Consider the following 27,784-nt stretch of genomic DNA (forward strand, 5'->3'; position numbering starts at 1 on the left):
TTTGCAGTGGAGCCTGCAGCTCCCACGTTAGCCTCAGCTGGCATATCAGACTCACAGAAAATTGGACTGGATAGATGCCACCCTTGAGCCGGACTGACAGAAGACAAAGAATGTTGCACTGCTGCCTCACTGTGATCAGAGTTCAGTCCCAACCTCCAGTGGCATGGTTTTCCTCTCACACCCCGAAGCCATGCTGGTTGGTAGGACATTTGAGATTCCTCTTAGTGTGTAGAAGTACCAAAGGGATTTAGTGGGAAGGTGGTGAGAATACATCATTGGAAAATCAGTGGGAAATATGATTGCTGTGTGAGCCAACACAGACTTGAGGAGTCAAATGGCAGCATTGTAAGGAGATATGAAATAAGAAAAAGCACCTACAGCATGAATACTGTTAGTCTCCAGTCCACTAAATCAATTTCTCTGTCAGTAACACTGTTTTCCAAAGCCCCATATCACTTGGATTGATGTATGCTTCCCACAAATCCTTCACTTCATTGAAACAATCACCCAGTGTAACACTTACTCAATATTGCACTGCAATATCAACCTGGATTTTTATTCTCAAGGTACCAGGGCAGGGCTTGAACCAAGAGCACTTAAATACACACTCAATAATGTCAACAGCTGAGTGAAATTCTATGGCACAAAAAAATTAAACACACACTTAGTGGCCACATTTTACTGTACACCATCTCATTAATATGATAATCTAATCAGCTAATCATGTTGCAAACACTCATTGCATGAAGACATGGTCAAGAGATTCAGTTACTCTTCAGACTGAGCATCAGAATGGGGAAAGAAATTTAAGTGACTTTGATCATGGAGCGATTGTTGGTGCCAGATGAGGTAGAACAATTATCTCAGAAACAGCCGATCTCCTGGGATTTTCACGCAGAACAGTCCCTAGAGTTTACAGGGAATGGTGGGAAAACATCCTGCGAGTGGCAGTTCTGTTGTCAAGTAAACCTTGTTAGTGAGAGAGGTCAGAGGAGAATGGACTGGTTTGATGTCAGTAATTCAAATAACCACATATTACAACAGTGGTGTGCAGAACAGCATCTCGAAATGCACAGCACGTCAAACCTTGAAGTGGATGGGCTACAGCAGCAGAAGACCACACCTGTACCTGTCTTATGCAGAAAGGTTAGAGAGACTGGGCTTGTACACGCTGGAATTAAGGAGATTGAGAGTGGATCTGATTGAAACATATTATAAGATTATTAAGGGATTGGACAAGATAGAGGCAGGAAATACGTTCCAGATGCTGGGAGAGTCCAGTACCAGAGGGCAAGGTTTGAGAATAAGGATTAGGTCATTTAGGACAGAGTTAAGGAAGAATTTCTTCTCCCAGAGAGTTGTGGGGGTCTGGAATGCACTGCCTCGGAAGGTAGTGGAGGCCAATTCTCTGGATGCTTTCAAGAAGGAGCTAGATAGGTATCTATGGATAGGGGAATCAAGGGATATGGGGACAAGGCAGGAACAGGGTACTGATAGTAATTGATCAGCCATGATCTCAAAATGGCGGTGCAGGCTCGAAGGGCCAAATGGTCTACTTCTGCAACTATTGTCTATTGTCTAATAAAGTGGCCACTGAGTACAATTAGATTCTTTCATTTGTTCAGATTCATGGAATGTGACTTAACCCTAGGGTGTACTGGCTCAGACAAGAGGAAGATGCTGTCTGGAATGAGTTTGTACGTCTCCTCGTGAACGTATGGGTTCCTCTGGGTGTTCCAACTTCTTCTGACACGTTCCAAAGACGTATGGTTAGTAAACTGTGGATATGTCATGTTAGTGCTGGAAGCACATTGATATTTGCAGGCTGCCCCCAACACATCCTCAGATTGTGTTGGCCGTTCATGCAAATAACACATTTCACTGTATGTTTTGATCTGCGTGTGACAAAAAATCTTAAGCCACTGATTTGATCTTTCCAAATATAAGTAAAATTAAAACTATATTGAGAAAATAAACAAATACCTTTTGTCAGCCACAGCATGCCACTAAGTGTTGCACAACACATTAAATCATCTCTCCCTTAGAATTCACTATGAATTGCATAGTTGAAGGAAGAGTTAGAAAAGCATTACACGAGTAGTAGTTGTAAAAAAATTAGGATTTATTCTTTAAATAATATTTTGCTCCATCAGTTTAGCAGAAATCTGGTTCTGGTGATTCCAGCAAGAGCACAGGGAAACTGGACACAGTCAGTACTCCAGGTGAACATCTAAAGACCCATAGCTGGTCTGCAGCACTTTTAACATTCTCTCTTGTATGGAGTCCACCTGCTCAGAAGGGCAGTAATCATCCAAGCTGGACCTGAAACAGTAACAGTGCCTGGGTTATTGAATGAGCATCTAATGAATTACAGAAAGGCTGAAAGAGTTACTTACTTAACTATAAATGATCTTAACCCCCCCAGCCCCTTACAGATGCTGCCAGACCCACTGTTTGCCTCTGTATTGCTTCAGGTTTCCAGTATCTGCTGTCCCTTGTCTCTGTAAATTATCTACATTTTGCATTAAGGGCAAATACCACCTAAGACATTTGGATTAATTGAGGCACAAGAGATCGTAGAAGCTGGAATCTGCAGCAAACACAAAATACTGAAGGGACAGCAAGTCGAGCAGCAGCTGTGGAGGCAAGTGGGCAACTGATGTTTCAATGAAATCAATGACAAAGTAACTATAAAAAGGGGCTGCAGGAAATTGTCAAGAGGTCAGCAGCAACTGTGGAGTGGGAAAAGAAAACAGATTTTACATAAAGATTATTGTCTTGGAGACAAAAGACACTGTAGATGCTGTATTCTGAAGCAACAAACTGCTAGAAGAACTTTGCACGTTCAGCAGCATCTGTGGAGTCAATGGGATAAGCAACATTTCGCACTGAGATTCACACATTTGATAAGAGTGCCGAGGGGACTGTGCCAGTATTAAGAGGTGAGTAGGGCGAGTCAGGGATTGGCAGTGAATGGTGGAACCGGATGAAGTGAGGGCGATAGGGTGATGGAGCCAGGAACGGAGACTAGTGCTGGAGTTGGAGATGGGAGATGAGAGACAGAGGAGGGAGAGGGTTGGGCCTGAGAATTGATAGGTAGAGACAGGCAGGAGATGGAAAAAGAAGAAGGGGCATAGGAAGCGTGGTGGGGAAGGGAGGGTGGAGATGGAGTTAGAGGTTGAAAGGTGATAAGTTGAGACACAAGAGGATACAGATGCTGAAATCTGATAAATAGGACAGGATAAGGGACAGACAATGGGCAGGGGGGAAACAACTGAGGATGAGAGAGGAGAGCCGGCAATGAAATGGCAGATGGAACCAGTTGGGGGAGAGGAAAACTTAGATGGATCAGAATGAGAGATTGTCAAACAACCAATGAGCAAAAGACAAACTGAGCAAATTAAAAAAAAAAACAAATATTATTGAGAATATGTGTTGTAGAGTGCTTGACAGTGAGTTCATTGGCTGTGGAATCATTTCAGAGCTGAGGTGAGTGAAATTATCGACGATGGTTCAGGAACCTTACAGGTTGGAGTGTGAGTAGAAATGGGAGCTGAAATATGAGGTCCTTGTAACCAGGGGCTCAGGATGGTATTGCAAAGGAAAGATGTACTGCTGAATGAGTTCCCTGAGTATACTTGGCTTTCACTTATGTGTAAGAGATCACACCAAGTGCAGAAGACGAGATTTGTGCAGGCAAATGTGAACCTCTGCCTCACCAGAAAGGGCTATTTAGGTTCCTGTGTGGTGGAAGGAGAAATGCTGCACCTCCTTTTGCCGGGGAAAGTGCCAGAGTATGAATGACCCAGGGAGGGAGCAGTTCCTATAGAAACAGAATGGGGGTGGGAATGGGAAGATGAAACTGCTGCTGGGATCCTATTGCAGCTGGCAGAAATTAATATTCTTCTTGTCACCGAATCTCACCTTTCACTTTCTCACTTTTCCATAAATACTGCCTCTGGAAATTTTTGATAAAACTCTAAGTCTTGTTGCCCTCTTTGCCATCTGTCAAAGCTGTCAGTTTCCCTCACCCACCCCCTTGCCCAAAGACTTCCAAAAATGTCTAAAGTACTTTAAAAATCAAATAATATAAAATATGCAAGATCAAAGGAAAACATTAAAACACTTGATTAAAAGTTAAATTAAATACACATAATTAAAATAACCATCTTATTCTTGCTTTTCTTCTCCATGGCCCTGAAATCACCACCTTGCACCCAGTCTGACTTGATGCAGGATTGCGACCAAATTCTTCAGTGTAACTCTGGGGAGTTTCAGTGAGTTCCTGCTCAGTGCTTGACTGCCAAGTTCAGAAGCAAAGAGTAGCCAGGAAATCTCTGGCTTAGTTTAAAAATTCTGCATTTGCACAGGAATCCTTAAATTGTTGGTAATGTCATATGGAAATTTTGGCAGCTCTACATGGAACCTCACAAACAGTGCAATATACTTCAGTCAGCATTGGATTGAAGCTCATCTCTGTGAAGAGGACACAGAGCATTAAGCAATACCACTGATTATCTGGTGTAGTAAATGCATGCTCCTGTAGAGGACAGTTTTATTATTTCCCACCAATCCAGCACCACCTGCTTTAAGATATTGTGCTCACAGACTGAATAAGAGCCAAAATCATGGCATAAATCTCTATGTTTCAAACCCTGTGCTGCATTGAAGTAACTTTCATACCGTGCTATTGTTATCAGAGTTGGCTTTGGTAATGTTTCAAGCAGCTGTTTCACAGATGACATGAGATTATCTATCTCTTCCTCCGTGCTAATATGATGCGGGAGCTCTGAGTAATCACAGGTCAGACCTGCCTGGTGAACCTGAAACCAAGAAGCAGTCAACATGTCAACACAAGCTGAAACAATCAGGCAGAAGGAATAAACTAGATGCAACAGGTGCAAACTTTAATTTACAGCTGAACCACAAACATAACTGCTCCCACCTTGTGAATAAATGAGGTAGTTACTGTATTACAGGAAGAGGGAAAAGGCTTATTTTAAAATCTGGCAGAGAAAACTCTGAAACTGGTCTTATAATTAACGGTGGGGGATGGGGCGAGAGATGATAGGCTTTTACTGAGAGACCTAGCAGGGGACAGGGTCAAATTCAGTAGCTCAAAGTTCAAAGTACATATATGTTGTCATATACTACCGAGATTAATTTTTGCGCAGGCATTAACAGTAGAACAAAGAAATATGATAGAATTAATGAAAAATTACACACAAAGATTGCTTCTGCTTGGTACTGTGCAAGCACTGCCGGACGGCTGTTACAATGTGCAGTCGGTATGAACAGCATGAGAGTTAAATTGTAAAGTGAATTTTTTTGACTAGATCCCCTAAATTGATTTGATTGAGTCTATCTTTAAAAATATTAATGTCAGAAATACTGCGCAGGCCTGGCGGCAGAAGACTCCACTCTCTTGTTGATCTTGGGTAGAGGGAGTACTGGTAGCAAATCTTGTTGAATGAAGGGGTTTCCAGTATGTGAGGTCCAGTTTGCTGTCGAGTTGAACTGACCCTGTGATGAATTTGCATGTCTGATGGAGTGATGTTGTGAACTTCTTTGAGAATGGAGATTAACTGTAGTTTAGTACGTCGGTTTTCAAGTGGTTCCCAATGAAGATTAGAGAGCATGTTGGTGACACTGGATTTCCTGCTGTAATCATTTAGCACAAAGCCAGCAGCACAGCGTTGGATTTTTTCGATGGACTTCTTATTGTTAGCTTGATGGGGATCCCATATGGCCGCACAATACTCAAGCAACTTGTGTGCCAAAGAAGATTAACAGTGCAAATACAAAAAGAAACATAGGAGTAGTGTGATCGCTTGAGCTGATAAGACTTTCCCCCAAGGAGTTGGCTACTGGTGGGTCCTCAGGTGCTGTAGAGGCTGGTCAGGGATCCACATATTCTGGTGCAGTGTGGACACGTGTAAATAATGGCCGTGGTTAGTGTTCGGGGGTGTTAGTTGTTTGTTCTCCCCTTTCACAGCTGCCACTTGTTCTCTGCGGTACAGCACAGGTCACTCTCATGTAGTACTGCTCCCTCTTGAACAGATTTCCTCCAGGTGCACTGAGTGCAATGTCTTCCCAGTTCTCAGATGTAATGTTGAATTTCTTCAGGCTGATTTTAATGAAGCATTTCCTTTGCCCGCTAGAGGTTCACTGACCTTTGTTCAACTGGGAGTAAAGGATCTGTCTGGGGAGACTCGAATTAGGCATCCGAGTGACCTGGCCTGTCCATCCGAGCTGGTGTTGCTGCATCGTGGTGGAAGTTCTGTTCATGTTGGCCTCCTTCACTATGCTGGCAATAAGTGCGTCGGCCCTTCCAGCTGTTCTTCAAAATCTTTCCTAATGTTCTTTGGTGGTGGTGGTGTTCCTGGGCTTTCAGGTGTCCAATGTTGTTGGTCCAAGATTCAGCTCCATATTGTAATGTAGGAAGGACATCTACTCTATGGACCAAAAGTTCCGTTTAGACCTGTAGGATGTGGTCTTCAAAGACTCTCTTCCTTAATCTTGCATAGGCTCCACCAGCACTACTCAGGCAGTGGTTAACCTCTGAGTCGATATCTGCTTTTGAGGAGAGAATGTTGCCAAGGTAGGGAAAAGAGTCTACATTTTCAATGGTGATATCGTCAACTTTTATGGAGGTGCAGAAAGACGGTTGGCTGGGAGGTGGCTGATACAGGACCTGTGTCTTTTTTATATTTGAAACAAGCCCCAGAGCTCTATGTGCCTTGACAAAGGCATCTGGGATACATTGGAGATCTTCTTCAGAGTGTGCGGCAATGATGTTGTCATCATATACTGAAACTCCATGACCGTGGTGGTACTGGCCTTGTTCTTGGCCTTGAACTGGTCGAGGATGATAAGCCTGTTGTCCATTCTATACACGATTGAGGCAGGAAGTAATCAAATAATATAAGTTGTAGATAACATGAAAGTGAGTCCATAGGTTGTGTTTAGTGATCAGTTAATCGCACTGGTTCAGGAGCCAGATGGTTGAAGGATAATAACTGTTCCTGAACCTGGTGGCGTGGGACCCAAGGTTTCTGTACCTCCTCCTGATTGGCAGCAGAGAGAAGACAGCATGGCCTGGCTGGTGGGGGTTCTTGATGACAGATGCTATGGCAGTGCTCATGTAGATGTGCCCAGTGGTGGGGAGGGCTTTTCCAGTGGTGGCATCTCTGCTGGCATACACAGCTTGGCATTATCAAAATGCAAACCATTATCATATTTTCTGGGATTGCCCCGTTATCAAAGACTATTGGAGTGAGATACATAATGCACTACAAGACATTTTAAAATGTGTAATACCCTTAGAAAGTAAGACTGTATATTTTGAGTATATACTTCAAGAATGGTTGAAAAGAGATAAATATTTAATGAATATATTGCTGGTGGCTGGTAAAAAGAATCTTACCAGGAAATGGTTATCACAGGAGAGCCCAACTTTAAACGCATGGATGGAAATTACAATGGACATTCACAAAATGGAGAAGATAACAGCATCTGTGAATCATATGTTGGAACATCTTGATTCATAGTGGGAAAAGTGGTTTAACTACATAACATCTCATAGGCCTGATTTTATTCTCACAAATCAATGAATATGTTATAAAAAAATCTCTCCCTACTTGCACATAGTTTTCTCCTTTTGCTTATTTTTTCTTTCCTCTCTTCTCTAAAAGTGTATACCTCAGGTGGAGCTTTGTGGCAAATATGAATATATGATATATATGTACAGTATCTGAACTACATCTTATGGAAATTTGTTTGATGGTGAACTTCAAAACAAAAATTACAAAAAAAGAAGAACTACATTTATACAGCACTTCTGACAGACCTTCATGTTAGCAGGTGCTTTGCAGGACCAAATAATAATCTGCTCCTAATCGATAAAGAACATTAAAATAGATAAGGGTAAAAGCTTGAAAAAAGATATAGATTTTAAGAAGCTGCTCAAAAAAAAACTTGTGCTTAAGTTTTCACTCATATGTCTGCCTTTCAGTTTGGAGCATCAACAGCCGGGGCACAACTAAAGGAATTAGCAAAAGGCTCAGAGATGACACGAGGGTTCACTTCAGCTTAAAACACAAGCTGTGATTGGAATGCACTAGCTGAGAGGCTGAATCTGAACAAAGCTGATTATTTCCCAAGACAATATAGCAATGGAAGCTATTTACAGGACTATGGGGAGAGATCAGGGTTCCTGATTAATAACCAATATTCAGGATAGACACCACAGGCTGAATGGGTTCCTTCTGTATTGTGTGTTTCGACAGAGATTAATTCAATAGAATGAAAAATTATGCAAAATATTTCTTCACTTTCAGTTCAGTCAAAATGGATTGTGATCCCACACAAGACCTTTATTATGAAGAGAATAGTTAAATTTAAATGTCTTCTGGTTTCAGTAGTCTTACAACAAGGATGATAGAACAATTATCAGAAAGATGAAGGCAGCCAGCTTTCAATGCTTGTGCCCAATTGCCTCTTTAACTGCATGGCTTGCTAAGCCATTTAGAGAACAACAGAAGAGACAATCACACCCTAATATGGTCTGAAGGCATGTGGGAAATAAATGGGGCAAAGACTGATTTCTTCCCCCGAAGATGTGACTGAACTAGGTGGTATTTTTGTTCCCTAAATGAGATTCAGTGTTCCTACCATTTTATTCTCAGTTACTTTAATTAACCAAAGCTAAGTTCCCTAGCTAGTGAGGTGGGTTTGAAGATCGATGTGGCTGAACTTACCATTTCATAGTCAGGTGTTCCCATTCTCTCCTTCAGGCTGAGCACAAGCTCTCCAAGCTTTTCCATTCTACAAACAAAGTCCAAACTCCAGTGAGACAATGACTGTAACATGCCACAATGACTTTTTGGAAAACAAATCAAAATAATGCAATGTTCTGAAAAGCAAGCACAAGATATAGAAATGGAAGAGTGAACTACACAATATTTTCCTCAAGTCCTATTGTCTGACCTTCATTAACTGAGTTTTGAAGTATTTTCCTTCCCTAAAGTAGGATTATAGTTTCATCTAATACTGAAATTCATCTGTTCATCTAATACTAAATTCATGAAGAATTTAGCTCAAATTCAGCAACATTTAATTTTCTTTAATCGATTTTTTTTCAAGAGCATTCACATAATTTCTAAAGTCAACAGTTGGGGTCAACCAGTATTTCATGTTTAACATTATTTCCTATTTTTTTGTGCACCGTGCTTCTATGTTTAAACTAAAATTCCTTTATCGATGACCAAAAATCTTGTAAAAGACAGCAAGATGACGAGATTCTAAAAGGACAATGCTTGTATGGGCACTTTATCTGACATGGTCTGAAATTATGGCATAAATCACTATAAAGTGGTATGATTTAGTAGTCATTACCAAAATGTAGCAGCAGGGTGGTGATGGTTGAGAATTAAACACCAAGAAGCTTCAGATATTTCTGAAGAATAAAAAAGGAATAACTGTAAGATGGCGTCAAGCTGCGACCTCAATTGAGTTGCAGCTCAGATTTAGATGTTTTTTAAAATTGATTTTTAGGTTCACAAGGATAGTTCTCAGGACAAAGAGGAGCGTTAGGGGTCAGGACAGGGATGAGGGGGAACTAGAGGTCAGGGGGAGTCCAAGTCTCCTCTCCACATTCAAATGCAGCTGACGCAAATGTAGGGTATCCATGGTCAGATGTTGGATTTGAGCTGGCAGAGAGTGGACAAAGGCCACCTCAGGTGGATTCTAGAGTCTCAAGTTCCTTGTGGGCAGGAGGAACAAGTGACTCCCTGTGTTTGCAAATTGGTGCAGCTGGAGTTTGAGGGCTAGCGTTCGCCATCCCTGCATTCGTGGGTCCAGAGTTGAGGCCTACTGTTCAGTGATAAGTGTGTCCTGGGGGCGATGCTGAGGATCAAAGGCCGGGTTGGTTCAGAAGTCCGCAAGTTGAGGCCAAGTGTGCAGCTCTCTGCGAGTTTGCTGGAGAGGTCAAAGCTCAAAGTCTGCAGGTCCGAGTCCACTAGAAGAAAGAGGCCTTAAAGGACTGTGTATGTGTGTTTGTGGGTGGGGGAATGGGATTTGTTTTGATCTTGTTGTGTTTTGTGTTGTTCTGCCAAGCACTGTGGGCATGCTATGTCGGTCCTTGAATATGTAAAGATACCTGCAGGTTGCCCTGAGCACACCCTCAGATGTGTTAGTTGTTAACGCAAATGACTCATTTCACTGTATGTTTCAATGTACACATGACAGAAAAACTTGAATCTTGAGGAAGGTACAGGAGGTGGGCTAGCATGCATAATTAAGGATAAGATCAGGGTGATATAGTGAGAGATGATACATGATCTAAGCAGCAGAATGTTGAATACATCCAGGTAGAGATTAGGAATAGTAAGAGAGAAAAAAAATCACTTCCTCCTCTCCCCTTCTCCTGCTCCTATTCTTATGTCCTTAACCAATCTTTTCACCCTTAAAATTGAGTACATCAGTGACATATATCTTGTGTTCCGGCACTCTTTTAAATTGAACCATCTTGAACAAAATTAGAATTAACTAAATTTAAGGAAAAATACCAAGCTGTTCTGTTACCTGTTTAACAAAATACTTTTTTGCTTTATTGCTTGTGAAGGGTTTGGGACATTGCAAAAGGATAACCAAACTTCAACAACAAGAAGACAGTTGCTATATTTCAGAGCAATGCACATAAAATACTGGAGGAACTCAGCAGGTCAGGCAGGTCTATGGAAATGAATAAGCAGTGGACGTTTTGGGTTGAGTCCCTTCATCGGGACTGGAGAAGAAGGGAGAAGAAACCAGAATAGGAAGGGGGGGGGGAAGGGTAAAGAGAAAAAGCTAGGTGTTAGGTGAAGCTAAGTGGGTGGGGGAAGGGGCACGAAGTAAGAAGGTGGGACGATAGGCGGAAAAGGCCAAAGGCTGGAGACGAAGGAATCTGGTAGGACAGGAGAGTGGACCATTGGAAAAAGTGAAGGAGGGGCACCTGTGGAGGTGATAGGCAGGTGAGAAGAGATAAGAGGCCAGTATGGAGAGTTGAAGGATAGGAGGAGCAGGAAAACAAATTACCCGAAGTTAGAGAAATTAATGTTCATGTCATCAGGTTGAAGGCTACCTAGACAGAATTTGAAACGTTGCTCCTCCAACCTGAGTGTGGCCTCATTGTGCTAGAAGAGGAGGCCATGGACCAACGTGGCAGAATGGGAATAAGCAAAGCAATTAAAATGATTGGCCATTGGGAAATCCTATATTTCAGATTCTTATCAATAATTGAGAGGTGATTGGATAGAGGCAATAAAATGGTGAGTGGGTTTGGCAGGGTAGACGTAGAGAATGTTTTCATTTGTAGGGAATTCTAGATTTCAGCACAAAATCAAAACAATAAATTGAAAATAACAGGAAAGAAATGCTGAAAAATCTGTGGTGATGCAGGTGGAACAAGAACACATACATCTGGGACAAATCCTGTACAGATCAATTGCACCAAATTCTCAGTGCCTCATTAAAACAGCCAATATAATCAAAAATCCCACCCACACCGTATATTTTCTCTTCCCCCGTTCAGCAGAAGACACAAAAGTGTAAAAACAAGGACAGCTTCTACCTTGCTGTTATAAGACTATTGAATAGTTCCCTAATACAATAAGATGGACTTGTGACCTCACAATCTACCTTGTTATGACCTTTCACCTTATTGTCTACTTGAACTGTACTTCCTCTGTAGCTGTTTCACTTTATTCTGCATTCCATCAATGATTTACCTTGTACTACCTCAGTGCACTGTGTAATGAATTGATCTATTTTTTTTCACAGTACACAAAACTCTTCACTGTACCTTGGTACATGTGACTGTAATAAAGCAATTCTAACTCTAAAACGAATCTGTGCATTTGTGTCGCATCTTTAAAGCCTCTTTCTGGATGTCCTTAAGTCCTTTATTGTCAACACAGTATTTCTGAAATGTAGTAATTAATGGAGAAAATATAGAACTGATCTCATGGGTTTATGGGTTAATAGCGCCAGGGGTCTTTTGCAACAATCAGTTTACCACCAGCTGCAAGCAGACAGCACCTCAGGTTAGTGTGTCACCTGAATGATAGTACCTTAGACAGAGCAGAGCACACTTGTATTGTACCCAAGTGTTAGCCTTTTTCTTTGCATTCGAGTAATGGAACGAAATTTGACCACATAACCATCTAACTTAGAGGCAAGAATGCTCTGAAAGCTTGAACTAGGGTTGCACAGGAGAAGGGACGACTGAATCAGTAATCCTCTGATTTCTGCACTTGTCACAGAAGAAGGTGGGGCATATTTGAAGGAGGGGCATGACAGGGGACGAGCAGCTGACACCAGGAAACAGAAGGAGAAAGATTCATGTAGGAGAATTAAGAGCAAGCAATAGAATAAAAAAGCAATTTAGCTAAATTTGACAGAGAAACAACCACAGGCTGTGCCATAGATAAAAGTTATTTCATTTACCCAGGGATTGCTGACCACTTCTTTATGTTCTCTTCACTGTCGTCATCGCACAAATCTGCAAATGCTGCTTCCATATCTTCCAGTTGCCTCGTCCGGGCTTCCACACAATCAATTATGGCCTCCTGGGCACAATAAATGTGCAGATCGGTATTGTTTTAAACTACAGTACTTGAACCTCTAGTCACCTCATTCTCAATGTGAAAAGAATAAATCTGGCAATTTGGTACTTTGCAAGAAAGGAGCATAACACATAGGGATGGAATTAGGCCAATGGGAGGCCATATCCAATAGCTTGGCATCCACAGATGTCTGTGACAATAAATTTCACAGATTCGCTACCTTCCGGCTAAAGATATTCCTCATCTCTATTCTAAAGCGATGTCCTTCTTTTCTGAGGCTGTGCCCTCTGGTCCTAGTCTCTCTCACTCTCCCACAATAATACATCAACACTCTCCATAAGTCCCATAATCTAAGGGTAACTTGATGAGGTGCAGCTGGACATTTTCTGAATTAAACTCGAGCTGGTTAAACGCTGCTTTGGTGCCATGACCAATCCTTCTCACCTCACTTTGTGCCAAGAGTACTTGGATATCAATTAAACTCAGTTACAAGTTACAAGATTTTAACTTCTGTCCAAACACAGCAAAACGTCTCTTTTATTACCTCCAAGATACAGAGAAAAATAAAATTTTATAATTTATTTGCAATCCCACCATTAGAAATAGAGCAAGACAAGACAGCATATGTATTTCAATTCTATAGTTAAACTATAAAACACATTTACACATTCCATTAGAAAATAACTCTGAATATAGAATAAATTGAGATTAGGATTTAGAGAAAACAGCTTCTATGATAACTTCATGGTTTGTATTAGCATACAGACTAAATACACAAGGCAATGGTTGGCCTGATAGTAAGGTTTATGACAATTTTTTTTTGCCAACAACTGACATTTAAGAGACTAGATTTAAGAAGCTAATTAGAATCTGAAGCAGTTAAGAAAACATTTAATTCAATTTCTTAATCTGTTTCAGAGACATAAATTTCCTGTTGCCTTTTGTTACAAAATACGGAAGACTACCAAATGAATGGAATATTGGAATATTGATTTGAAGCTCAAATCTAATCACAGCTGCTGGGAAAGTGAACTGAAGTAATTAAAAAGCTAGTATCAATAACAATAACCTTGATATAACTGGATCATTGAGGTAAAGAAATCTGTCATCATACCTGGTCTCACTATTGTGGGACTTCAGAGCCACAACTTGATTAACTCTTAACTGCCCTCTGAAATGGCCAAACAGGTCACAAACTTCAGGACAACAGGGAAATCAATGCTCTAACTAGCAAAACTCATATCCTGAGAATAAATAAAAACTAATAGTATCATGCCTTGTTTATCACGTACCTCATCTGTCCCTTCCCAATCAGGCGTGGTAAAACTATACAATTGCTTGAGAATTTCATATTCATCCTGTTAAGGGGAAAAAAATAAAATTGATTCTGTATTTATATACTGGCAAGGATTTCAGCCAAAAAAAAAGCCGTTAGAAGTTCTTGAGGTAAAACATTACCTTTACTTGGATCACATTAACATTGACAGTTACATTTCTGAAGATTTTTTTCAACACCTGAGAATATCGCAAGTGCTTTATTGCCAATGAAAGCTTTGATGTGTAGTCACTATAATTTAGAAAACTTGGCCAATTTTCACTCAGTAGGCTCCTGTATATACACTACGCACATAGTGATAATGCGCAGATCAAGTGATGACAATTAACAGGTAGGATCAGCTGAAACATCAGGGAGAACACCCTGCTCTCCAGTTAGTGTCATGGAGATCTTTTAAATCTGAGATGGGCACTGACCCATCAGTTTCATTCCTTGCCGAGAGTGGCCAGTCCAACAGCACTACACTCCCTCTGTACTTGAAAGATGGGCACAGAAACGTTACAGGAAAACTGATCAAAGCTAGAAAAAAAATTCACCTTTGTATACATTTCTTTAAAGGGATTTTTAACCGAAAAAAAATCCAAGTCAATATCTAGGATGTAGGCTTTCTGTTTTTCCAATACATGAAGCAGATCCTTAACCGTTTCATCCTGGTGATGCTGTTCAATCTTACAGGTTGGCGCTGCTTTACACGGCTGACCAGCTTCCAAAAAAGCACTCTCAATGGCAGTGGCTGATCCTGTTCCTGTACAATGATTGCTAAGTTTGTCTTTGACCTGTGGAGCAGTCACTCTGGAGCTTGTGGGACAGACTGAATCACATAAGTCTTTTCTAGCTGAATGGTCCAGCTTTGGTTTCTTGGCAACCGATTCTCCAGTTTCCCTCCTCCAGGCTCTGCTGTTTGACTCTGTTGAGCCTACTCTGATGACCTGCAGACCCAGGGCCTTCTTGTTCTCCAGCAGCTCCTCCGAGACATAGAGCCCATCACTCAGGAAGTAGTTCTCCGTACTCGTAACCCTGACCAGATAAAGAATCACTGTAAGAACAATCAGTTTAAAAAAGAAACTATCTTGTGCTGTGAAGGTCTCCTTATGTGTAGAATTGGAACTGAGTTTAACCTCATACTTTTGTTTTTGCTTAATCACATAGTTAAAAACTACACGCTGTCAGATATTTTAGGGTTTAAATTTGAGTGGGGTTGGTGACAGGGCAGAGGGGAGAGAGTAGGGGATGAAGGAGTGGGAAGCGAGAGGTGAGGAAGAGCTATGAGGGGAGAGGAGGAAGGGGTGCGAGAGGAGTATGCGTGCGCAAAAGGGCAAGAGGAATTCATATTGGGAATTCCATGATCTGATAACAGAGGTGACTGTAATAATTGTTAAATTAATTTGTGATAATTGTTTATCTGCATTCCCAATTCTGCTTAATCTGCCAAGACAATGCATCTAACTTTCCCACTATTCTCAGCACAGATCACTATACCTCTCTGTCTCATAATGCTTGCTGATACACTGTGATTTCTTATTATGATTTCTGTAATACCTGATTGTTTTCGTTGAGGGATCTTTACCGACGAAGAAGTTGTGTTTTCCCTCAGTGATTTGCTCAGCCCAGAATGGGTGAAGCCAAAATACATGCGAGAAGTGTCCAGCATAAACTATAGGCATGATCCAATTCTCAATGCTCAAGTCTCTGGATGAAGAGAAGTGTGGAGAAATGGAAATGAAATTACTCATCCAAAACACAAAATACTTAGAAATAGAAGATTCTATTTTATGAAGAAGAAAATATAAATTGGTTAAATCTTTAAATACAAAGTGATTTGCTTGCATTACCCAAAAAGTATCTCTTTATCAAACACACTGTCAGCTAACATGTCGATTGGAATCAGGAGGTCTGGGTGCGAATCCAAGTGAACCAGGGTAATATTTTCAATTGGCAAATGCTTTGAACCAATTGCTCGATAGATGCAAGGCACCACCTGTAAACATAATGAAGACAGAAGACATTTTTGATACAGTAATGTTGATCTACAAATATTTAATTTACATATTTTTGCTGTTACACTATTGACTCTTTGGAGCATGCTTTGATTAATGAAGTTAATTTTCACTTTAATGGAAAAGTATGCCTGATACTGAAAGCCCCAGAGTGCACTATGTCTAGGCACTTGGATTTATAAAGTAACAAATCATTGTTTAGAAATTGGAAGCAGAAAAGACTGCTGATACTGGAAATCTGGAACAACACACAAAAAACTTGGGAGGTATTCCATCCATGAAGGGGAATAGACACTAATGAAGGATCTCAACCTGAAATGTTGACTCTATTTCCCTCTCATAAATACTGCCTTACCCTCAAAGCTACTTCAGATATTTGTGTATTGTCCAGAAATTAACTCCTATATAAAATGAGAAATAGTTTTACTGCATATTCCACCTACACATCATAATCAGACCAGAATATATATTTCTTATAAACTCCCAAAACTCACTTTGTTAGAGGCAATCTCAAGCTTAAAGCTGACTAAAGATAATGATACCTTGATAATACATTATGAGCTTTCTCAATTTAAGCTGATAAACCAAATTCTGACAGAAAATTTACAAGACTTTTCTCTCCCCTACCTTACCCCACTCCCCAAATACTCAGATAACATCCTTCACATTTCATTTAAAAAAAGGTTACTATTCTATAGAATTAGCAAATAAAGCAACACAAAATGAAGTTTTTGAGGCTATTGACTCATCAATGTCTCTCATCTGGTTTCTCCTTATCTCTATCATTCTTATTATTTCAGAAATCGCTGGTATAATCCTTAAAAATTAACAACACTACTGAGGAACTAACTCACTCTATAAAGCTATATGACATGGAAAACTGTGGGATGCAAATTCAGTTATATCTTCTAAAACAATTAATCCATCAAATATTGTAGGAATTACTATTTATGGAAGTGTGTAAGCAGCTGCCCTGATTATTGGAGAACTCAAGCAATTGTTTCAGTAAAGTTAAAATGTAGACTTTGTGACACTTTGTAACCAGTGAAACACTTACTATAAGTGTCATCACCTATTGTAATGTAGGATGCTTGTTTTTTTTTATTATGCCAATTTAGGGATTTGCCATAATACTGGATTATCTGCCCTGCTCTTAGTTATAGAAATGCCATCGAATATTTGACATTCAGTTGAGAGGCAGACAGCAAGCAGCTAGATGGAAAATCCTGTTTGAAAGATAACACTGAACAATGCAACGCTCCTGCAGCTCAGCATCAGCCTTTTGTTTTTGTTGTTATTGGAGTGGCTTCTGGAGTACATCTGCCACCTCTCGACTTACTGGCGAAAGTGCAAGCTGATGAGCAACATCTCGTATTTTTTTTTGCAAACGACAAGGACACTAGCAGCAAGGTGTCAAATAATAAATTAATGCCGTAAAGATAGCTGCCAGTCAACACCAAGCTGAACGCCTTTCTGGGCGATGGCATGTTTTATTTTGACATCCACCTGCAAGAGTCGGAAAGTCGAACCACACAGGCAGTGCAGTAATTTCCGAAATACGTGCTTAAGCGTGAGCCTCGGCAGTTTGTGGAGGTGATAGAGGAGTGACTAAAACATACGGGAGCATTCCGGCTGGACTTCCATTCCTACATTCCAAATGGAATTTAAATACCCTGGCAACGTTCGATACGAGCTGCGCTTACATCGTGATGATCCTCGACTATCCACACGGGCAGCTCTTTATAACAGCGCAGGCAAGCGGCGGTGCTGCTCATGGCTCTGGTCGCTTGCTTGCAGAGGCTGATGTCAAGCACCAGGCCCGTTCCTCCCGTCTCCCTCTCTTCCGGGGGAAGCAGAAATCGCGACGGACTCCTTCTCCTTTCCTCTGATTGGACAGAAACCGGTCCTGTCCCATAAGCGGCCCGTGCTGTTACAAATGCAATCCGCGCGTGTTTGTCTAAAATAGCTCGTGTAAAGATTATATGAAATAAATTTTCTCTGAAACCGGTCTTTTATCATGAGAAAGTGCTGTGGAAAGTATATACTTATGGAGGCGGGAAGTAGTGTTTCCATCTAAATCGTTTCAAGTTTCCCCGGTTCTAACCAAGATATTTTCCCGTCCATGCGTCAGAGCAGAATAATATTTCCAACTTGTTGTCCCCATTTATAATTTAAAAAAATAAACAAGATACTATTTTTATATTTACTTTTGACAGGAAACCCGGAAACTGGGAAAATGAAAACAAATATTGTTTCCCCCAAACGGAATTACCGCCTTGTGGCCAATAGGGAGAGATGATGGGCGGCACTTCCGAGAGATTCAATGGTTGTGCATCTGTTTCCTGTGATTGAAGCACCGGAACAGTTGTAGCAATTTTGCACCAGCATGCACTTGCAAAATTATATGTAATTTTAATGCCTTAAAATCCGTTTCATGAGTAATGCATTGATTTGTGGTGCTTAGAGATAAGGAAATCTCTTTAAGGTAAGGGGAACACACAACGCGATGCAACTACAGGTGGAATAAACGTGGGGAGTGTAAAGCAATTGGACCAGGAGACGACTTATCCCGAGTTCCCTGGCCATGTTTAAAAACAAACTCAAGAACATAGATTTATTTTGAGGAGGCTTAATATTGCATAGACTACCTGCTGCTTTTGCCTGCTCCTCAAAATAATGCATCATTGTTAAGTAACTGATTTGGCACTGAGGTCGTAAAACACTTTTTACGTGCATGATCGTTTTCTTCTTGTCTCCTGCATTATTATTATTTTCTCAACCCCGTCCATTTATAGTAAACGGTCTTTCTTGGGGGTCGGGCAGCGTGATTGCCATTTTCTACCATTTATTTCAAAGCCTCATGTTTAGAACAATCGATTAGTAAACAAATGAAATAGGTTTTGCAATCTAACATGACTTATTACTAGTCGATTAGAGCTAAGTCGTATTTTAATTTAGAAAACAGTAACTTTCATGTAATATAAAGCTAATACTGTTTTGTTAATGCAGTGTCGATCCGCAACCTTGAATAGTGTTTCCTTAAAATAGCTTCATTGTAATAAAGTTATATTTCATATTTATTTTAGGAAAACTTTGACATTTCTCTGTAGGTCGCTGGAATGAATGGCGTTCAGCAGTAGCATTTTTTTAAAAGTATATGTAGCAGGTTATAGTGGGATGTTGTGAAGCAAGTTCTCCATTCAAAGTATTAAGTTGAGTTATCCACTGTAGAAAAACTTAAAAGGTAGATCCTTCTGTCCTTTATATGGAAGTGGACATCGGACAAAAGTACAAAGTTCGGTTCTTAAGCTGTCTCAGCCAGTACTGTTAATTAAAGGTACAATCATTTGATCTCCTTCCTTCTCTCAGTCACCATCTGGAGACTGTTAATTTGGATGTGATGCTTTTGCTAACTGGTACTACTCTTGGGACATCTGGAAACCACTGGACATCCAAATAAAGGAGAGAGTCAGTGCTGTCAATTTCATGATAATTAAACAAAAGTAAAGAAATTAAAATGACAATGATAAACCTATTAATATTCACACTGGGCACAAAACAAAAATTAAGTATTAATAAAATTTTAGTTACTAGGCTGTTCAGTCTTAAATTTTGTGGCAGGATCTTGTCTGACTTGATAGTTTTTCTGTTTGTAGTTGGATGTGAAAGATCCTGAGACACTATTTCAACGAAAAACAAAGGTGTTTTTGGTGACTGGTCAATATTACCTCATTCATTATTTGTAAGGCGTACCATCTGGTTTTGTGATGTTACTGTTTGCCAGGAGCTCGCTGTATGTCACAAATTGGCTTCTGTGATTCCCATATTACAGTAGAAGTGGCAACTTGGGTATTCTTCATTGATTATAAAGTGTGGCTGGTATCTGAAATGTATTATCTGCAGATGTTGATGATGGCAGATTCCATTGTCAAAGTCAAAGTAAATTTATTATCAAAGTATATTGGTGTTACCATATAATACCTTGAAGTTCATTTTCTTGCCAGCATTTACTGGAAAATAAGGAAGTAGGATAGAATTTATAGGAAACTATGCATACACAAAAACTTCAAGAATGTATTTTGTTAATGTATGATGAAGAGAAATATTAGAAGGCAGTGGAGAAAGGGTCAGGGGATTAAAGCATTGAGAAGCTCTGGAAGAGGGAACATAGAACAGTACCTCACTGGAACAGGGCCTTTGGCTCACAGTGTTATGCCAAACCAATTAGTAATCAGATTCCCACTAGACTAATCTCTTCTGCCCATGCAGTGTTCATATCCTTCCATTTTCTTAAAAGTTCGTAATGTATCCGTCTCTATCCCAGGCAGCGCATTCCAGGCATTCACCACTCTCTGTGTAACAGTAAACTACCCCTTACATCTACTTTGAATTATCCCCTCTCAGCTTAAATGCTTGCCCTTTGGTTTTAGATATTTCAAACCGGGGGGGGGGGGGTAAATATTGTCAGTCTACTCTAACCGTATCTCTAATAACCTTATAAACCTCAATCACATCTCCCCTCAGCCTTCACCACTCCAGAGAAACCTACTCACGTTTGTCCAACCTCTCGTAATAGTACATGCCCTGTAATCTAGGCAGCATCTTCTGCACCCTCTTCAAAGCCTTGTTCTTATAATGGTACTGTATGCAATACCGCAGATGCGGCCTTACTAGAGTAGCATAGACACAGTTGGCCAATTGGCATTCCTGTATTCATGGTATTCTAAAAGTCAATGGATTAACAGGAGTGTTCCTTTAAATCATTGTAAATCTTTGTTGTAGTGTGGGCCAGTCTCTTCTGTTATTTCTTTTAAGAATTTGTGTGGACTGGACGTCGAAGTACATTGTGCATGTGTTAAATCAAGATCTGGTTAGTCTTGATGTATTATGTTTTAATAATTAATTTTGTGTTTTTTTAAAGGAAATCATGTCATTTCATCCAGGACGAGCTGGAGTTACGCACACAGGCCATTGCACTGTCCCTAAAGTTGGGGGGCCTCGAGGTAGGGGGACCTCTGGAGCCAGAATGCCTCAACAGAGCTACCAATCTCCAAATTTTCAACCTCCCCACCCACAGCAGCCCCCGCCATTCTTCCCCTATGAGCAGCAGGTCGCCCCTCCAGCACTGCCTCTGCCGCCCCCTCCCCCTCCGCCTCCCCCTCCTCGGTTTCCAAACCCTCCAAGCACGGCGTACGCTCCTCCTAGCTTCATGCCCTACCCCCCCAGCATGCCCCAGGCCGGTGATGTGGATACGCGTCAGAATGCCGTCCAGGATTGCTCCGCGCACCCACGAGCTCCTTTTCCCAGCCCACCGGTGCGCCAGGGCTTCCCTGGGTTGCCTTGTTTTACCCAGGCGCCTCCCTTGCCAAATGCAGCAACCGTGGTCCCGGGAGCCCCTGATAGGCAAGCTGGATTCCACCACATGATCCCGTCGCTGCCGACCCAGCCCCCTCCACCCCTCGTCGCACCCCAGCAGATGAATTATCAGACTCCATACCCTATGGGTTACTCACAGCATTACCCCCCTCAGCAGTATGCTGGCAGCTATCCCCCGACTTCCAGCCCCAGCAGCTATCCGCAGGGCCCTGCACCCGCGGCCTATCAGCAGGGCCCTGGCTCCCTCCCTCCCGACCACTTCCACCACAAGCAGCCCTACCCCGCCAAGAAATCATCCAGCAGCCGGCGCTCGCCCGAGCGAAGCCGCCACCACGAGCATCACCGCCGGGGTCGCGATGACAGGAGCCACAGCAACAGGCGCAGGTCCTTGTCTCGCGGGGAGCGCAGGACAAGGAGCCCGGAGCGGCGGAGGGCGGAGAGTGGTCACCGCAGATCCAGTCGCGAACGGGGAAGATCTCCGCCTCGGCACAGGAACCGTGATCACAGCAGGTTAGGACTGGGAACTGGACTTTGGTTTTAAAAGGAGGTGCTTCTGCAATGCTGGAAGTCGTCAGTGAAGTTTAGCTGCTATCCTTCTTCCATTGCAGCAATCTCCCAAACATCATTGGTTCTAAAACAGTTTGGGATGTGACAGGGTGTTTGCTGATTTTTAGTCACCCCATGCAGTTAATTAGCTAGTTTCAGAATGAAGTTAAAATATTTTGAAGAAGCTCCTTTGTAGTTAAGGTCTTACAAATCTTGGTCTTGGTTGCCATGGTAACAGTGGTTAGCACGATGCTATTATGGCATGGAGGTGTTCCAGAATTCAGTTCCGGTGCCATCTGTAGGTTTGCACGTTCTCTCCGTGACCACGTGGATTTCCTCCGGGTGCTCCAGTTTCCTCCCATGCTCCAAAGTTGTACTGGTTATTTGGTTAATTGGTTGTTATGAGTTTTCCTGTGATGAGGCTGGGTTTAAAGAGGTGGGTTAGTGGGCCGTGTGGCTCATTGGACCGGAAGTGCCTGATCTGTGCTGGATCTCGAAGCAAAATAAAATAAACAAGCAAATGGTTTAATAAACAAAAAGTAATCAATATATGTACTAAAAAATGGATTATTATTAAACTCAGATTATATAATTCACAGTTTGTAGTATTTGGAGTAGATTAGATAAATTATATGTGCAAGCTAACACTTAAGTTAAGAAATACATCTTTTCATACCATTTTTGAAACCCATTATAGTCGACCTTCACTAATCCGACTACCTGTAATCGGGTTCCTTTGATAATCCGGCACTGACTTTAAATTTTCCACGTAACTGTAATTTCAAGTTTCCCTGGCCACCCTACCAATCTGCTACGCATTGTTTTGGTTGTGCTAGATCTGTTCATGTGTTGGCGTGCTCTTCTAAGCACAGACAGGTGATTCCTGCTTGTCTTCCTGCATTTATTAACATCATTTGTGTGAGGTGCAGCCGCCTGGCACCTGCCCGTCTCACCCGCCAGCGGAGGGGGAGCTGGCGCGCACTGGGTCGGTCTGCCTTCGCGCCTGCCTGCTGGTAGTCGCGCACTGCCCTCCGGCATTGCTCAGCCGGCACTCCACTTTCTTCTGGCTACGACCTCAGATCAGATGTGGCGACCCACTGAATTTAAGCATGTTACTAATTGGAGGAAAAGAAACTAACGAGGATTCCCTCAGTAACTGCGAGGGAAGAGCCCAGCGCCAAATCCCCGGCCGCCGGGCGGTCACGTGAAATGTGGCGTATAGAAGACCTCCTTTCTCCGGCTTCTGCTTCTGCTCACCCAGATGTGCTGCCACCATCATCAACGGTTTTTGAAGAAACTGTTGTGCCAGTTTCAGCACCAGTTCCTGATGCTTCACTCACTTTTCAAGATGAAGATGTTGATGATCCTGTCAACCCCACACTTGCAAACATGTAACTTTGCCTGAAGGTATATTAAACGTCTCACTTTGGAAGCGGAAGTGCTCAACTGTTCTGTTTGTCAATTCCTGTACATTTACCTGTACCCTTTATTTTATCTGTGCCTGTACAGTATATTACTTTATTAAAATTTCACTTGCTACTCATTTAATATTTCTGTTTCATTACTATCTAACTTGTACAGATTTACATGCTATTTTAAAGGTATGATGAAGCAGTTAGCTATTGCTTGATGTGATCCTTCTGTAATTCGGCATTTTCACTAATCCGGCACTCCGCAGGTCCCAAACGTGCCAGATTAGTGAAAGCCGACCTGTATTCCTTTCAGCTATAATTTGCTAAGGATGTCCTTGAGGTGTCAGATGGTAAGATGCTAAAATCCATATTCCTTAAACATGACTAATCTGTTGTGTTACATGGGGAGGTAGGGCAACCTTTTGATAATATTTACCAGAATGTGTATTTTCTCTTCCTTTTTCAGTTTTGTGTACTGAGATTTTTCACAAAAAGATTGAAGACCTTGGCATTGGATTTTAACCTGATTAAGAGCCCTGTGTTGCAGTTTACTCTGTCTGCTCACAGGCAGGCGCATGGGCTTGTTCGTTTGTGGCTTCAGAAACCTTGAAAATGTATGCAGCCTTAAGGAGAGAGCAATGGCTAGAAAGCCTAATCGTGATCAAAGTACTTCAGACAAACACTTAGTTCAAATGGCCCACTTTGTGTTTAACTTTAGAATGTACAAAGTTTCGAAAGGGTAACATCCATTGAATTTCAGATTGATCTGACCTTGAGCAATGGATGTTGGCATTCTGTATGCTTGGAAGGGCATCACAGCTAAGTGTAGCCCTGCACTTGGCCCATGCTGACACCAGAGGTTGAGATTCAAGTTAATTTAGGTTTGATGCTTGCTGCAAAAGTTGAATGTCTTTCACGGATCATGGGCTTGATATGTTGGGACTGTGTCTGGATTTTCAGTTAGGAAATCCAAAATGCTATTGACAACCGAGAAAGAGTGTAATTTTGGGTGAATATATGTGGGTATTAGGAAATTCATTTTAAACTTACTTTTGTTATGATCTGTTATGAAGAGTGGATACCCCTCTGTGATGTTAGTCCCACTTAACTTTATGGTGAAATAAATAGAATGATTAGGTTCAAGAACAGCCATCGCTCACCAAAATTCTGAACTGACTGCGCGACCTGCAGCCTCATTTACATCTCCTGTTTATAGTTTTTTATTTGCACAATTTATCTTCTTTTACACATTGGTTGTTTGTCTGTCTATGTCCTAGAGTCCTAGGAAAGTACAGCACTGAAAAAGGCCCTTTGACTTATCTAGTCCGTGCTGAAACCATTTAAACTGCCTTCTCCCATCAGCCTGCACTGGGACCTTAACCCTCCATACCACTACCATCTATTAACCTATCCAAACTTAGCTTAAACATCGAAATCAAGCTTGCTTGCACCACTTGTACTGGCAGTCTGTTCCACACTCCCACGACCCTGAATGAAGAAATTTCCCCACGTTTCCCTTAACCTTTACCTTTCACCCTTAACCCATGACCTCTGGTTGTAGTCCCACACAACCTCAGTGGAAAAAGCCTGCTTGCATTTACCCTATCTACAGGCTTCATAATTTTGTATCCCTCTATCAAATCTCTCTGAATGTTTTACACTGGAAGGAATAAAATCCCAATCTGTTCAATCTTCCCTTATAACTCAGGTCCTCTTGACCCAGCAACAGCCTTGAAATTTTTCTCTGTAGTCTTTCAAACTTGTTTACATATTTCTTGTGAGTAGGTGGCCAAAACTGCAGACGATACTCCAAATTAGGCCTCATGAACATCTTATACAACTTCAGCATTACATCCTATCTCCTGGACTCAATACTTTGATTTATGAAGGCCAATGTACCAATAGCTCTCTTTATGACCCTTTCTACCTATGACACCACATTCAACGACTTATGGATCTGTATTCCCAAATCCCTTTTTGTTTGACCACACTCCTCGGTGTCCTTCTGTTCACTGTGTAAGACCTACCCTGGTTGGTCCTCCTGAAGTGCAAAACCCCGCGCTTGTCTGCACTAAATTCCATCTGCCATTTTTCAAGCTGGTCCAGATCCCCTTGCAGCCATGATAACCTTCCTCGCTGTCCACTACACTCCAAGTCTTGTTATCAGCAAATTTGCTGATCCACTTAACCAAATTATCATCCCGATCTTTGATACAGGTGACAAAAAACAATGGGTCTTGATGAAGCGTCTCAGCCTGAAATGTTGGCTATACTCTTTTCCGTTGTTGCTGCCTGGCCTGCTGAGTTCCTCCAGCATTTTGTGTGTGTTGCTCGGATATTCAGCGTCTGCGGATCCCTTGTTTGTGACTGGACCGAGTGTCAATTGCTGAGGCGCTCCACTGGTCACATGTATGCTATTTTTGTAAATTCTATTGTACTTATTTACTTTTCGTCTAAATGCTTGTAAGAACATGAATCCCATGGTGGTTATGGTAATATATACATACGTGGTAATAGATTGACTTTGAACTACTTTGTGTTTCTCAGGGAGAGACATAAACATCGTGATATCTACCGGTCTCCTTCCTATGAAAGGCAGCACAGGAGGGATCGGAAAAGGACACGCAGGTAAGATCTTCTTACCTTTTCAATTCTTTCACAGATGTTTTTGACGTTGTTTAATCATAAGGTCATCATCAACCAAGCCCTTGCCTCCCTTGGCCAAAAGGCAAATCTTGCTGTCCATCTGCCATAAAGATGCTTCTCAATACACACTTCACAGTTATCTTTTTAAATGGCTTAATATTTTTTTTTGAGAACTCTCCTATGAATCCCTTTGTAGTGTACTTTTGTTTAAGGTGCTTTTACCATCCTCCCCTCCATAAGCTCTATCTGTACTCACTCAGTAAAGTAGCCAGCATAACTAAAGATCCCACCCATCCCCTACAATCTCTCTTCTCCCCTCCCATTGGGCAGAAGGCACAAAAGTTAGAAAGCACATACCACTGGGCTCAATGATAGCTGCTACCCTGATGTTACGAGATTATTAAATTGCTCCCTAGTGCAATAAGGTAGACTCTTGACTTTATAATCTACCATGTTATGATCTTGCACTTTAACGTTTTCCTGCTTTACAATTTTTCTGTAGCTGTTGCACTTTATTCTGCATCTGTTAATATTTTACCTTGTTCTGCCTGAAGACGCCGTGTCATGATTTGATCTTTATCAACAGTGTGCAAGACAAGCTTTTCATTGTATCTCAGCACATTGGCAATAATAAACTAATTCCAATTCTGACTTCTTTACCGATGTAAGCTGTCTATTCTGAACCTGTGATGGTGCAGGTCTTCTGTTGTCCTGATTTTGGCGGCTGTGTGCCTCTGGGTCACGCTGTTGGTTCTGATGTGGTTCAGAGCACTGTTTAGAAGTTAGTTCAGTACAGTTAGGCTGCTGCACACACAAGTAAGTTTTGACAGCTGTGGAGGCCCATCCCCAGGCTCAGCATCTGCTAAAAATATGTATCGTGTTACAGCAATGTGTGTCTTTGACATTCAAAAATAATAAAACACTTAAGAACTATTTTTTTTAAATTAGTTTTGATACAGTCCTGGGAGAACACGGTGGCATTCTTTCACTTATGCTACTCCTTTTCTTGGGAACAGATCTCTCCCAATGAGTTAATCGTGGACTGCTATGTTAGTGCCAGGTTTAACGCAGAATAGATTTTAAGATCATGCAATTATCAAAATAAATTATTGCATTATTAACCTTGAAGTTGCAGTAATGTTATCATTGACGGAAAGGCTCAGGTCAGTCGGAGATGGCAGCAAATTGTTAAACTCCATTGCACGAAGTGCTGGGGCCTTCCAGGGCTGTGCTCAGCTCACAGGGATTCACAGCTGCTCTGCCGGGTCCAGCTCAAACCTCATCATCGAGTTCACTGATGACATGGCAGTGGTTGGCCTCATCAGCAACAATGATGAGTCGGTGTACAGAGAGGAGGTTTGAGAACAGCAACCTGGTTCTCAGCGTGGACAAGACAAAAGATGATTGTGGACTTCGGGAAAGAGCAGGTTGACCACTCTCCATCGCACATCAATGGCTCTGCTGTGGAGAGAGCGAAGAGCACAAAGTTCCTTTGTTACGGATTCAGGCAACAATAAATATATGAGTTAGGCAGGGGTTTTTATAACAAATAACATGTTTATTAAACACTGAAAACAAACCCCCCAAAAGTAAACAAATCACTAATGTAACCGGAAATCAGCTGCTGTGCGGCAGCTTAAACGGTTCTTAAAGTGATGTTGCACAAACAGTTCTTCAAAGTAATATTGCAAAAGTTCAGAATGCTCACAGTCCATTTAAGGGAGAGACTTTTTAAGACGATTTAAATTCTCTTTCACGTCGTGTTGTTTCGGTTCCCAAAATCGAACTTTTCCCACGAAGAATTTACGTAGATGGACAAATGAAACGGTTTAAAGGCACTGACCTTTCCTTTACAACACTCTTCCC

The 27,784-nt window shown here is 41.6% G+C and overlaps 2 protein-coding genes across 4 annotated transcripts in view; one reads left to right on the forward strand and one right to left on the reverse strand.

The window, feature by feature from the left end:
* Nucleotides 1-2,103: 2,103 nt before the first annotated feature.
* On the reverse strand, nucleotides 2,104-17,798 carry c20h5orf22 (chromosome 20 C5orf22 homolog). Of its 3 annotated transcripts, none has more exons than XM_059945235.1 (9): nucleotides 17,642-17,798; nucleotides 15,774-15,919; nucleotides 15,481-15,630; nucleotides 14,478-14,958; nucleotides 13,898-13,963; nucleotides 12,487-12,608; nucleotides 8,760-8,826; nucleotides 4,684-4,823; nucleotides 2,104-2,322 (listed from the first exon to the last, which is right to left on the reverse strand). In XM_059945235.1, exons 1-9 carry the CDS (start codon nucleotides 17,711-17,713, stop codon nucleotides 2,211-2,213), a joined length of 1,356 nt encoding a protein of 451 aa, XP_059801218.1. In that variant the 5' UTR covers nucleotides 17,714-17,798; the 3' UTR covers nucleotides 2,104-2,210. The 3 variants fall into 3 exon arrangements, 2 of the variants coding, with proteins under 2 accessions (XP_059801218.1, XP_059801219.1); XM_059945236.1 differs by having other exon boundaries at nucleotides 17,558-17,692; XR_009507004.1 differs by lacking the exon at nucleotides 2,104-2,322 and adding an exon at nucleotides 7,427-7,515 and having other exon boundaries at nucleotides 4,685-4,823.
* Nucleotides 17,799-18,245: 447 nt separating this feature from the next.
* drosha (drosha ribonuclease III) overlaps nucleotides 18,246-27,784 on the forward strand; it is a 177,703-nt gene continuing 168,164 nt past the window's right edge. The window contains exons 1-3 of the mRNA XM_059945237.1: nucleotides 18,246-18,423; nucleotides 20,860-21,824; nucleotides 25,820-25,900. Of these exons, the coding sequence (XP_059801220.1) occupies nucleotides 20,866-21,824; nucleotides 25,820-25,900 (1,040 nt within the window). The 5' untranslated portion in view covers nucleotides 18,246-18,423; nucleotides 20,860-20,865. The remainder of the gene's footprint in view (nucleotides 18,424-20,859; nucleotides 21,825-25,819; nucleotides 25,901-27,784) is intronic.

This window comes from Hypanus sabinus, chromosome 20, assembly GCF_030144855.1.
Source record: "Hypanus sabinus isolate sHypSab1 chromosome 20, sHypSab1.hap1, whole genome shotgun sequence".
Classification (NCBI taxonomy): Eukaryota; Metazoa; Chordata; class Chondrichthyes; order Myliobatiformes; family Dasyatidae; genus Hypanus; species Hypanus sabinus.